This window comes from Ahaetulla prasina, chromosome 7 (assembly GCF_028640845.1).
Source record: "Ahaetulla prasina isolate Xishuangbanna chromosome 7, ASM2864084v1, whole genome shotgun sequence".
Classification (NCBI taxonomy): Eukaryota; Metazoa; Chordata; class Lepidosauria; order Squamata; family Colubridae; genus Ahaetulla; species Ahaetulla prasina.
Window position 1 is genome coordinate 78,038,802 of NC_080545.1, and position 13,562 is coordinate 78,052,363.

Here is a 13,562-nt window from a genome sequence, read left to right on the forward strand (position 1 = left end):
CCCTCCCCCGCCGCTTGCTTCTTGCCGGGCATCCTGGCAAGCGAGCCACCATTACCAACCATTATCGGGATTCTTGCAAAAATAATATTTCGGATTGAAAAGAGAAAGAGAGACAGAGAGGGAGAAAGAGAAAGAAAGAAAGAAAGGGGTGGGAACAGACGATTACCTTTTCCACCGCATCCTCTTCCAAGGACTGGAGCTAAACCGTTGGCTGCCTGGAGGTTGTTAAAGGCCTTTCTTTCATTTGCTGCTTGGACCTTGATTTCCAAGACCTTGTGCTCCGGGAAACCGAGATTCCTTAACCGCTTGAACAAGAAGGAGAGCTCGGTTGCTGATCTGGTGGTTCCAAACATGGAACATTTTGAAGAATTCGCACAAATGGACTGATCCCCAATGCCCAGCCACGGAAAGGGCACACTTCTTTATCACTTACCCTTGCCTTGTTGGGCACCTTGTTGATTTGAAGTGGAGCCTTTTCTTCCCCCACCCTTGACAACCCTCTTACTCCAGGAGTGAATGAACAGCCAAGGTTGTTTATTTCTGGACCGAAGTCTCCCCTTCGCGCCCCTCCATCCCCTCAAATCTGTGACTGATGACTTTGCCTTCACTTCTGTGTAATTGCTGATAGCAATTGGTGCCCTCTGATACCTGCCCTGGAGCTGGGCTTTCTCTGTATGTGAAGATGCCCATGGTATTTCTGTGAAGCTAAGGTATGGCTGCTGGAAGATTGCTACTTTATGCTGGCCTTTCTTTAGCTCTGTGTGCTCTGGGCATGCTAGCCGTGGCCATCTGCTCTGACCACTGGTATGAAACTGATGCCAGGAAACATCGGGAACGATGCAAAACCTTCACCACGCGGCGGAATGATCCTGGCTTCATTTATAACTCTAACAATAACCTGCCCCTCCGGGCCAGTAGGTCAAAGCTGGACCATTGGGAAGGGAAACTTCTCTTGGCAAGAAACAAGAGGCAACTCTTTGCCATGAGTGCCGTTGATGAGTGCAACAGGCAATATAATTCTACCAACATGGGACTTTGGAGGAAGTGCCATCGGCTGGGATTTGACCAAGATGTGGAGGAACTCATTGCTAAAGGTAGGAGCTTCCTTTTAAAGCTTACCTTGGTTGAGCTACTTCCTACTGTGCAATAGGATCATGGGATTCTCTTAAATGTATTGCCTTGGAAGTAACTCCTATTGAATGCAGTGGGCCAATGAATTCCAATTAAATAGCTATGGTGAAGCCATAGAAAAGCTGCTACTCCTGACCTGGTGCCCTTCAGAAGGTTTGGACATCGGTTCCTGTCACCCTTAGCCAAGATGGAAAAAGCTGGGTAGACATTATAGGAAGTGAAAGCCATTTCCTGTGCAGGGTGATGGATTATAGGAATTGGTTGGCTCCAAAAAGGTTATAGTGCCCAAAACCCATTTACCAGATTATCCCATAGCCTTAACAATCAGAGGTGAGGCAGTTCTGTTTTACAAAATCCAGAGATGAGAAATGCTGTGAATGCCATGTCGGTTTTATCAGGTTACCCACTACTGTGGTTTGATGAGCTGTTTTAAAACCCAAAGTGGAGCAGAAAATTCACAGAATCCAACATCGCCTATCAGAAGGCTAGATTGTTTCTAACTTAAGATTCATAGCTCTTTTAAAAAGAATAAAAAAGGAGAAATGGAAGAGTTTAGTGGTTACAGGTTATTTAAAAATGGACCCTGAATTTCTGTTGGAAGAAATAATATTAATGCATTAAGGAAACTCTGAGATGGAATAATTTCATCCCCCTCCCAAAGAGCCATTCTCTCTTGATCAAAAGCAGCCATGTATTATTCTTTCCTCCCCCCCATAAAGTATTTGGCTAAAAATGATGGTCAGCGTATTTGTCTGTATTATTTCCTTTTTCTTTTTTAGAACAGGCAAAGTATAGACAATTCTTAATTATGTTGGATGAATTATCTGGATGAAAGTTGCAGATGGAGTGCTCTTGAATGATTCCTTGCTACATTTTAATTTTTTATTGCTGTGCTACAGAAAAATACTCTCTAGTCAAATATATTAAAAGGATCACTTTGTAGGGGTTCTGTTATAGAAACCTTAAGCAGTTACACCACTCTTTTTTTTTAATTTTTTGTTTCTTCTTTGGTATAGATTCCAAGCATACTTGTGTGGATATATTATTGTTTCCATTTATTTTAGATGAGGATTTCAAAGTTTGATGCATGAGATTAAATATCCTTACCAAAAAAAAAAAATGCAATCCAGTCAAAATCGTGTTGCCTTTTCATTAGGAGTTCAGATACAACCTTGAGGTTTAATAGCCAGGCGGTGTGATGGACTAGCAGCTGTTTGGTGACTTCATGAAATGTATTCTTGGCTCTGTTCCATTTTGTAATGGGCGACTGTCCATAATCAAAAGCTGTTGTCACAGTTGGCACCATGGCTGGCTGGCTCAACAGGGAAATCAAGGATTCTTCCAGGTTAGACCCTGAATTTATTACAATCGCACCAAAAGGAGCTTTGGGGATATATCTCGGGCTAATTTCTTCTTTGACAAAATAAATAATACAGGTAACAGTAGTCTGATGCTTTTAAACCAGGGGTGTCAAACTCAATTTCATTGAGGGCTACATCAAGGTTGTGTTTGACCTTGGGGGGCTGGGGTGGGTGTGGCCAGGCTGGGCATGGCCAGTTCAACATCACTCGTGGCGGGGGCGCCTGCGGCGGCCCAAGCACTCTACCGGCGAAAACCGGCTCCCGAGCTCCATTTTTGGCTGCGATGGTCTCCTGCAACCCTCTACCAGCAAAAACAGAGCTCGGGAGGGTCATTCGCAGCCCTCGCAAGCTCCGCTTTCAGCTGTGATGGCCTCCTGCAAACCCCTGCCAGAGAAAACGGAGCTTGGGAGGGCTGCATGCAGCCCTCCTAAGCTCCGTTTTCGCTGGTAGAGACACTGTGGGCCAGATCTCAGCACCTCGCTGTTTGCAGAGAGGCCCAGTGGGCCAGATCTAAGCACCCTGTGGGCCGAATCCAGCCCCTGGGTCTTGAGTTTGACATCCTTGTTTTAAACCATGCTTAAATATTGACAGAAGCTTTGCAGTCCATATCAATGGGGAAAATGAGAATTTCAACTCAAGAATATATTTCTTAGGTAGCTTCATGTAAAAAAAGCATTTATCTGGCTCAATTGCCCATTAGGAAACCCAAGTTGTAAAAAGGGCCTGGCCATTAAGATGGAATAATAAACCATGATTAAACATCATAGAGTTAGTGTGAAACAAGGAAAATTTAGATACTCAATTGGAAAGGTTTGAAATGATGAATAGCTAAAGCCAGTTTTATGAATCTCTTTTTCCCTTGGAGTTGCTACTTACCAGTTAATACTACTTTTAATTTGGTGAGTGCTTCGTTGTTTATATTGGATTATGGTTGTTGAATCAGATCTGGTTAACTTAACGGGGAATCCTTGGAGCTATCTGAGCTTGGTTGTATGCTTGCAGGCATTTTATTACAATACTAGGTAATACTTTCGTCATATGTCTGCAAGCTTAGAGAGCACTAAAGACTCCAGTTCAGCCCTGAGCTACAGTATTCTCCTATTGGATAATTTAATATTAATTGCTAAGAAATGGAAGTTGAAAAATAGTATATTGCCCAAGATCACTGTGCCTATTTAATGGGTTTTTATATGAGGAGAAATATATTGTGTAGAAGCTAGATTTAGATTCAACATTTTTATGGCTTTAATGGAGAAGTCATTGTCAAGATTCATATTCAGTTACATTATTTATTACAGGGCTCTCCAACCTTGGTCCCTTTAAGACTTGTGGATTTCAACTCCCAGAGTTCCTCAGCCAGCTTTACTGGCTGAGGGACTCTGGGAGTTGAAATCCATAAGTCTTAAAGGGACCAAGGTTGGAGAGCCCTGTTTTATTATATGTTGAACAAAGCCTAAAATGAATTTAGGGACAAGTAATCTATTTTCTTACATAACTTCATATTGGACTTCTTTAAAACCTCCTGCATGGATATTAGGTGGCTTTACTGACCTATCACCTTGTGTGGTTGAAGCATGTAATAGTAGGAAATCCATAATTTATGGAAATGGGGAAAATTCTTTGTGAAGTACCATATTTTCTGGAGTATAAGACGCTCCAGACTATAAGACACACCTACCTTTTACGGTGAGGAAAACAAGAAAAAGAAATCTGCCTCTGCCTCCCAGCAATTTTGCCTCCTTGCAGCAAACAGCAAATAGCCTACTTTACTTTCATTTTCGTTTTCAGCATAGCTTGATTAGCACTAGAAAAAAAAATCTGTTCCCAGCAATTTACCTCCTTGCAGCAGGTGGCAGAGGCCTGCACAAAACAGCTGGAGGCCGATCCAGCAAGCAACTTGTGCTAATTAGGTTGTGCTGAAGCTAAAATGGGCTGTTTCTTCTTGCTGCTTGCTGCAAGTAGGTAAATTGCTGGGAGGCAGAGGCCAAAGGGTGGGGGCCAATGGGTGGGCGGGCCTACATTTGGTGTATAAGACGCACCCAAATTTTCATCCCCTTTTGGGGGGGGGGGAAATATGCATCTTATACTCCAAAAAATACGGTATATGTTCAGGAATGCTAATTTTTCCACTATCCCAATATGCATAGTTTCATTCCACTTTGACTTTCCACTGTGGTTTCAGTTTCACTATCTCAGCATGTCATCCCTGGGTTCCATTTAATAAATTTCAAGGATCCAATAAAAAAAAGCAAACCATACCTAGATTAGGTACCACAGATGCCCAAAGGATACTAAAGGAACCCAACTAAGAAAATATACTGTTTTAGTTTAGAAAACTGGCAGGGGAAATGTTTTTGCTTAACTTGCTATAATTGGTTTCATTTTGAAAAAAACAAAACAAAACAGATACAAAGCAGTTTTGTACTGTAAATCGGTAGAATCTAATTTATGTCATTTTGTGTAAAACTGCTGCAACTATAGGAAAGGGGAAGAAAATTAATAGTGCCGCTAAATTTTCCTAATTGGGGGAAATTCTAATATTTTGTGTTTGTTTACTGTGGTAGGATAATCAGAATTGGATACTTAACATACTATAGTACTTTCCCGACAGTTTTGAGAGACAGCAGGTAGTAACTCCTCATACATGCCAACTCATAAACACTTTTCTCCATTGCAAATAGTTATTACATCTACTGTAGTCTTGAAATGACTGCTGTAACAAGATAAAAAAAACTTACACATTTTGTTTTGAACTTGAAATCATTATTGACTGAACTTTGTGTATGTGCTCCATCACAATCTAAGCTAGTTATTTGAATTTAGTATGAGTTCTTAATGGGATAACAAGTACCAGCAGAGGTTTAGCTGATCACCCTTATATTTGATCCTTGCCAATCTTTTATACTTGAGCTGCACAGAGTAAATTGATTTAGGGGGTGAATAATATCTCTGAGAGAGGGGAATTGTTAGCTACAGATTGGGGGCTAGAGTTTCCCAGTGCAGGAACCACAATAATGCAAACCAGGCAATTGTCGCAGAACTGAATGTGGAAAACATAAGGCAAATATTCCATTATTCTGTGGGAAGTGTGGGAAGAGGTGTAGAATTAAATTCAAGAGGATATAAGTAGGCCCTAGCTTTATGTTAGATGCAAATGTATTGTTGGAAAAAAAACCCACTTCTATTCAGATGTCACAATAAATATTCAGTTTAGACTTTGCCATATCATGTACTGGGAAGCTTTAGCCAAGTTCTTAGCCTAACACCGTGATGGTGAACCTATGGCACATATACCACAGGTGGCACACAGAGCCATATCGGTGGGCATGCAAGTGTTGCCCTACCTCAGCTGTAGCACACATGCACACACTGGCCAGCTGATTTTTGGTCCTTCCAGGCCCACTGGAAGTCAGGAAACAGGCTGTTTCTGGCCTCCAGAGGGCCTCTGGGGGTTGGGGGGATGGGGAAGACCGTTTTCGCCCTCCCCGGACTCCTAGGAAGTCTCTGGAACCTGGGGAGAGTGAAAAATGGGCCTACTAGGTGTATCGTGCCATCGCATGCCAAAAACTGGGGGAGCGTGGGTGGGTCATGTGCGCATGCGCAGGGGTGCATGTTGAATTATGGGCATGGGCACGCATGACCCCCCCCCCTGTGCGCCCCCTGTTTTTGGCACGTGATGGCAAAAAGGTTAGCCATCACTGGTCTAACATCTTAAAAGAGGCCAAAAGAAGATAATTCTTTAAGAAATCATCGTTGAATCCCAAATGATCCAACAGATATTCTCATGTCCTACTTAGCTCTAAAGCAAGTCTTTAGTAAAAAAGTTTTATTTTTACAATCATGTCAAACAATTCATTCAATGTACAGTTATATACATTTAGTCGGGCCTGCCCAGTCACCACCCCCCTTTTTAACACTCCCCTCTTCTACCTTCTTTTACTATCCAAACCTTCCTCTCCTTCTCTTATCTACATCCTCTCCTCCCTCCACCCTACACCTTCCTTCTCCCTCTTCTACCCCTCTTCCTTCCTCTTCTCCTCTTTCCTACCTCCTACTCTCTTTTCTCCTCCCCACCGTTCTAAAATGGTAACTGGGCAGACCCGACCCTACATTAATTATATTTATACATCTTCAATAATCCCTGCACCTTCACCACCACTCCCTCTCTAGCCTCAACCCCCAATTCCCTCCCCATACCCCCGCCCCCACCCCGACTTCCCAGAACAAAATGCAGGGTATCAAAACTAACAATCATAATCTAAAATAATTCCTAAATTATAATCTCTAGTCTCCACACTTAATCACACTCTCAATTCCCCTCTCCTTCAGAAATATATCTAATACAAAATATTTCCTAAATTTACTCATATGCTATTCGATATTTTTTTATCTGATACTTATTCTGAATATAATCAATCCACATTTTCCATTCTAAAATATATTTTTCTTGTGTATAGTCTTTCAAATAAGCAGAGATTTTTGCCATTTCTGCCAGATTTGATACTTTAAGTGTCCATTCTTCAATTGTAGGTAATTCTTCTTTCTTCCAATATTGAGCAATCAAAAGTCTTGCGGCTGTTATTAAGTTCAAAATCAATTTAGTCTCTATAACTGTACAGTCCATAATTATTCCTAGTAAAAAGAACTGTGGAGTAAACTTAATCTTCTTTTTCAAAATATTCTGCATAATCCACCATACTTTAATCCAAAATGCTTTAACTTTTTTACAAGTCCAAGTCTTGTCTACATTAAGGTTTAATGGGTGTGTCAAATGCCCTGATTATTCTTCTGAGGTGCTTTTACAATGAATTAAACAACTATTCTTAAGTAATGAATTTGGAACAACCATGTAGCTGACGATAGAAAAGAGAGCGAGACAAGGATGCATGTGTCGCCATATCTGTTTAATTTTTCTTCTTGCTTTCAAGATTCCTGGAAACTGCCTGGACAACTCCCTGCAGTTTTCTTGACAAGACTTCAGAAGTGGTTTGCCATTGCCTTTGTAATGGTATGTGGGAAAGACCTTGAGAAACAGGGTGAAGAGATGCTGCCTAGGGAATGGTCAGAACAGTGAGAGCTTAGTCTGTAGCTGGATAGCGGGCAGGGCAAGAGCCTCAAAAGGAACTCTCTCTAGGTTTTTTGGGCTATGAAAGAGATGGCAGGAGAACTGGGCTTTCAGACTTGTAAGATTCTGTTAATGTAGTTTTACAACCATACAGAATTATCTGGAATTACCGTATTTTTCAGAGTATAAGACACACCTACCTTTTTTGGTGAGGAAAACAAGAAAAAGAAATCTGCCTCTGTCTCCCAGCAATTTTGCCTCCTTGCAGCAAACAGCAAATAGCCTACTTTACTTTCATTTTCATTTTCAGCACAGCTTGATTAGCACAAGAAAAAAATATCTGCTCCCAGCAATTTACCTCCTTGTAGCAAGCAGCAGAGGCCCGCGCAGCAATAGGCAATGGCAATCCCTGCAGCCTGAAACAGCTGAGAGTCGGGGGACAATCAACTTGTGCTAATTAGGCTGTGCTGAAGCTGAAAAGGGCTTCAGTTTCTTCTTGTTGCTTGCTGCAAGGAGGTAAATTGCTGGGAGGCAGAGGCCAAAGGGTGGGGGCCAGAGGGTGGGAGGGGCTACATTCGGTATATAAGACGCACCCAAATTTTAACCTGTTTTAGGTGGGAAAAAGGTGCGTCTTATACTCTGAAAAATACGGTAGTTGCGTTTCCTGCCTGGTCTACCTGGTAAGGATGACAGCTGCCTTCTTCCTACCGCTGAGAGAGTGTGACTGGCCGTAGGTTACCCAAACAACTTCTTACCTAAGGCAGTACTAGAACTCCCAGTTTCCTAATTTCTAGCCTGATGCCTTGACCAAGACAAGGCCAAACTGGCTCTTGTCCCAAAGGCGCTTTTCAAAAGGCAACTGGACTTTGTTTAACCGGCTCTGTTGTAACTTGTCCCTCAGGTGCTTTTCGAAAGGTAACTGGAACTTCCTTTGTTTTTCCTTGAAAGGGACAACCGTGACCTGGATGATTGAGATTCTCTATAGACATCTCTGTTTAATTTACAACAGATATACTGTATTATAAGAGTGGCCAGACTGGAAGAGATGAAAGGAATCAGAATGAGAGACCAAACACTTCACAATTTGAAATGCGCAGATAAATACTGCTTTGATAATCAAGAGAAAGAAGCAGATGGTGGACTATGGGAAGCTTAAGGGTAGTAGAAAGAGAAAGTGAGGTATATGGATAGGGTCAAAATGGGGGCTTTTGTATATTTCACTTGAACACATAACAATGAAGAGAAGCCTATCACTTCTCTGGGGAATTCATTCCAATATTGAAGTGATATTATTGCCCAGAGGATGCCCCATAACACCTGTCTGTAAATCAAACCCATTATTTTGTGTTCTGACCTTTCAAATGACAGAGACAGAGAAGGTGTTGACCTTTTCTGTGGCATCTTTTCACGTTTTTGAAGGGTTCATCACAGTCACACTCAAACTTCTCAAGGATTTCCAGATTCTTGTAAGAAGACTTCGCTTCTAGTCCCTGATCATCCTTGTTACCCCAGTTGTTCCAGTTTTTGTTTATTTATTTTTATTTATGTAGTTTGTCAAACATGTATGAGATAACAGGTATAAGTATAAACATGGATATGAACACAGGAAATGGATACAGATAAATGGGGACAATAGGACAGGGACAGTAGGCACATTGGTGCGCTTATGCACGCCCCTTACAAACCTCTTAGGAATGGGGTGAGGTCAACAGTAGACAGTCTAAGGTTAAAGTTATGGAGGTTTGGGGATGCAACAACAGAGTCCGGTAGTGCATTCCAGGCATTGATCACTCTGTTGCTGAAGTCGTATATTTTGCAATCGAGTTTGTAGCAGTTTACCTTAAGTTTGTTTCTATTGTGTGCTCGTGTATTATTGCGGTTGAAGCTGAAGTTGACAGGTAGGACATTATAGCAGATAAGTTTGTTTTAGTACGCTTAGTTCAGACTGTAGTTTGACTGACTACATCTTAAATTGTGTCCAGAAGTAAAATGTAAAGTCTCCCTTAAGTCAAGTTTGACTCCTGATGGTTTTATGGATACATCCATATACCAGTGTTTATAATTGCAGGAGTTTGAACAGTTTAAAATAGATAACTTGTTCCAATGATGTCTGACACTTCCAACTTGTTCCTCCTTGCTGGAGAATTCAGGGACTTTTGGTCCAAATAGATATTCAGAGTATTACCCCTGGATATCTTTTGAGAGATACATTTCTTGTGTTGTCAAATCGTATCAACTAATTTGGAGTTCTTTTCATATTTTTGATCTTTACAACTGAAGAGTCTGATTGCTCTTTCTTATGATGTTGCTTGGAGCTGCAGTTCTTGACACCCTGAATATGTCCCATGCCATCTCTTCAGTCTGACAGTTTTTGCAACCTTCTTTGGTGTCTGTCTTTGGTATCTAATGCCGAGGGTTGTCATGTATGATAGCCTGTACATGGCATAAGCATGAGAGAAGTCATAGAAATTCAAGGGCACAGATAAACGAAAGCCATCTGATGAACTTGGAGAGAGAGAGGGAGGGAGGGAGGGAGAGAGAGGGAGAGGGAGAGGATTACTGCAATGCTCTCTACATGGGGCTCCCCTTGAAGGGCATCCGGAGGCTGCAGTTAGTCCAGAATGCGGCAGCGCGGGTGATAGAGGGAGCCCCTCATGGCTCCCGCATGACACCTATCCTGCGCAGACTGCACTGGCTACCTGTGGCCTTCCGGGTGCGCTTCAAGGTTTTGGTAACCACCTTCAAAGCGCTCCATGGCATAGGGCCGGGTTACTTACGGGACCGCCTACTGCTACCGAATACCTCTCACCGACCCGTGCGCTCTCACAGAGAGGGACTCCTCAGGGTGCCGTCAGCGAGGCAATGTCGTCTGGCGACGCCCAGGGGAAGGGCCTTCTCTGTGGGGGCTCCCACCCTCTGGAATGAACTACCCCCAGGACTTCGTCAACTTCCGGACCTCCGGACCTTCCGCCGCGAGCTTAAAACACACTTATTTATTTGCGCAGGACTGAATTAGTTTTTAAATTTATGGGTTTTAAATGGGTTTTATTTTTATATTGTTTTAAATATTCGGCTTTTAGAATAAGTTTTTAAATTTGTTTTTACTCTGTATTTATGTGTTTTTATGTGCCTGTTAACCGCCCTGAGTCCTTCGGGAGATAGGGCGGTATACAAATACGATTAATAAAATAAAAATAAAATAAAATAGAGGGAGGGTGGGAGGGAGTGGGGGAGAGAGCGAGAGAGAGTATCTTTTCTTTGACGTGAAGGGAGGCGGTTTAGAAACACAATGTGCCTTTGTTTATGGTAGATAGTGTTATCACCTGTAATTAGGCAAGTTAGAATTCCATTAATAGACATTGATGTAGAGGTCTTGGCATTGCCATAATAAGGTAATCCATAGTACTATCAGGAAATACGTTCCAGTTGTAAATGTCATTGTATGACTTAACATTTGTTTCTACCAGTATATAATTCTTATGTAACAGTTCTGGGGATATATAGTATCATAACTTTGTTTAATTTTTTTTTGGGGGGGGGTTGTTGTATTTGATTGGCCAGGAGCTCAGTGATCACTCAGTGCATGCCAATAAAAGTTCCTTTCTTGCATTGATCTCCAAACCCTTTGGTTCCTCAGATAAAGTGAGCATTTTTGCTACAATTGCAGAAAAAATATCTATAATCCTATGTAGAGTTTCTTTCTGGACTTTATTCATCAAATGTTCTCCTTATTTGTGATATAGCTAACAACCCCAAGAACATGATGTGGTTGAATGAGACATACTTTCAATGATAAAATCTTGACTCGGAAGAAACAATTTTCAAAATCATTGGGATGAACCGCTATATACCGTAAATATTGTTAAGACTGCAACCTCTGAGTACTATTTTTGCAAATTCTTTATATATCTTTACTGTTTAACTTCATGTGCTACATTCTTTTTAATTCACCGCCATAATTAGCCATGGGCAAAAGACCAATAAAATGTCTAGATTATACCATACTAACCTCCAAATTATTTCTTATTCTGACAATTTAGACATGAATAAAGATCGTTCTTTGTCCTGCAACTGGTTGTCTACAAATATTTATTGTCTAAAGAATTCTATGCCTCCTTCAGCATAGCCCAGGGCAGCTTACATTAAAATATAAAACACAGTAAACCAGAACTAATATCATAAAACAATAGGAACAACCGTTACAAAATTCTGTACAATTCAGTAGAGTAAATAAAGTGCCCATGATGAACTTCACAGCAAAAGGTCTTCTATGCTAAAATAGTAGAAGATAACTTAGAAGACATTTTATAAATGACGTGTTTATATGAAGTTTATTTATTTTTATATTGTTTTAAATATTCGGCTTTTAGAATAAGTTTTAAATTTGTTTTACTCTGTATTTATGTGTTTTATGTGCCTGTTAACCGCCCTGAGTCCTTCGGGAGATAGGGCGGTATACAAATACGATTAATAAAATAAAATAAAATAAAATAAAATAAAATAAAATAAAATAAAATAAAATAAAATAAAATAAAATAAAATAAAATAAAATAAAATAAAACCCAATTTAAAACCCAAAATTTAAAATCTAGCTCAGTCCTGCACAATTAAATAAGTATGTTTTAAGCCCGCGGAAGGTCCAAGGTCCGAAAGCTGACGAAGTCCGGGGGGTAGATCGTTCCAGAGGGTGGGAGCCCCCAGAGAAGGCCCTTCCCCTGGGCGTCGCCAGACGACATTGCCTCGCTGACGGCACCCTGAGGAGACCCTCTCTGTGAGAGCGCACGGGACGGTGGGAGGTATTCGGTCGCAGTAGGCGGTCCCGTAAATAACCCGCCCAATGCCATGGAGCGCTTTAAAGGTGGTCACCAAAACCTTGAAGGGCATCCGGAGGCTGCAGTTAGTCCAGAATGCGGCAGCTGGGTGATAGAGGGAGCCCTCATGGCTCCCGCATGACACCTATCCCGCGCAGACTGCACTGGCTACCTGTGGCCTTCCGGTGCGCTTCAAGGTTTTGGTAACCACCTTCAAAGCGCCCATGGCATAGGGCCGGGTTACTTACGGGACCGCCTACTGCTACCGAATACCTCTCACCGACCCGTGCGCTCTCACAGAGAGGGACTCCTCAGGGTGCCGTCAGCGAGGCAATGTCGTCTGGCGACGCCCAGGGGGAGGGCCTTCTCTGTGGGGGCTCCCACCCTCTGGAATGAACTGCCCCCAGGACTTCGGCAACTTCCCGACCTCCGGACCTTCCGCGAGCTTAAAACACACTTATTTATTTGCGCAGGACTGAATTAGTTTTTAAATTTATGGGTTTTAAATGGGTTTTATTTTTATATTGTTTTAAATATTCGGCTTTTAGAATAAGTTTTTAAATTTGTTTTTACTCTGTATTTATGTGTTTTTATGTGCCTGTTAACCGCCCTGAGGCCTTCGGGAGATAGGGCGGTATACAAATCGATTAATAAAATAAAATAAAATAAAATAGAGGAGGGTGGGAGGGAGTGGGGGAGAGAGCGAGAGAGAGTATCTTTTCTTTGACATGAAGGGAGGCGGTTTAGAAACACAATGTGCCTTTGTTTATGGTAGATAGTGTTATCACCTGTAATTAGGCAAGTTAGAATTCCATTAATAGACATTGATGTAGAGGTCTTGGCATTGCCATAATAAGGTAATCCATAGTACTATCAGGAAATACGTTCCAGTTGTAAATGTCATTGTATGACTTAACATTTGTTTCTACCAGTATATAATTCTTATGTAACAGTTCTGGGGATATATAGTATCATAACTTTGTTTAATTTTTTTTTGGGGGGGGGTTGTTGTATTTGATTGGCCAGGAGCTCAGTGATCACTCAGTGCATGCCAATAAAAGTTCCTTTCTTGCATTGATCTCCAAACCCTTTGGTTCCTCAGATAAAGTGAGCATTTTTGCTACAATTGCAGAAAAAATATCTATAATCCTATGTAGAGTTTCTTTCTGGACTTTATTCATCAAATGTTCTCCT

At 41.5% G+C, this 13,562-nt stretch overlaps 1 protein-coding gene across 1 annotated transcript in view; it reads left to right on the top strand.

The window, feature by feature from the left end:
* Positions 1 to 326: 326 nt before the first annotated feature.
* TMEM178B (transmembrane protein 178B) overlaps positions 327 to 13,562 on the top strand; it is a 400,546-nt gene continuing 387,310 nt past the window's right edge. The window contains exon 1 of the mRNA XM_058191239.1: positions 327 to 1,094. Coding sequence (XP_058047222.1) covers positions 713 to 1,094 — 382 coding nt within the window. The 5' untranslated portion in view covers positions 327 to 712. The remainder of the gene's footprint in view (positions 1,095 to 13,562) is intronic.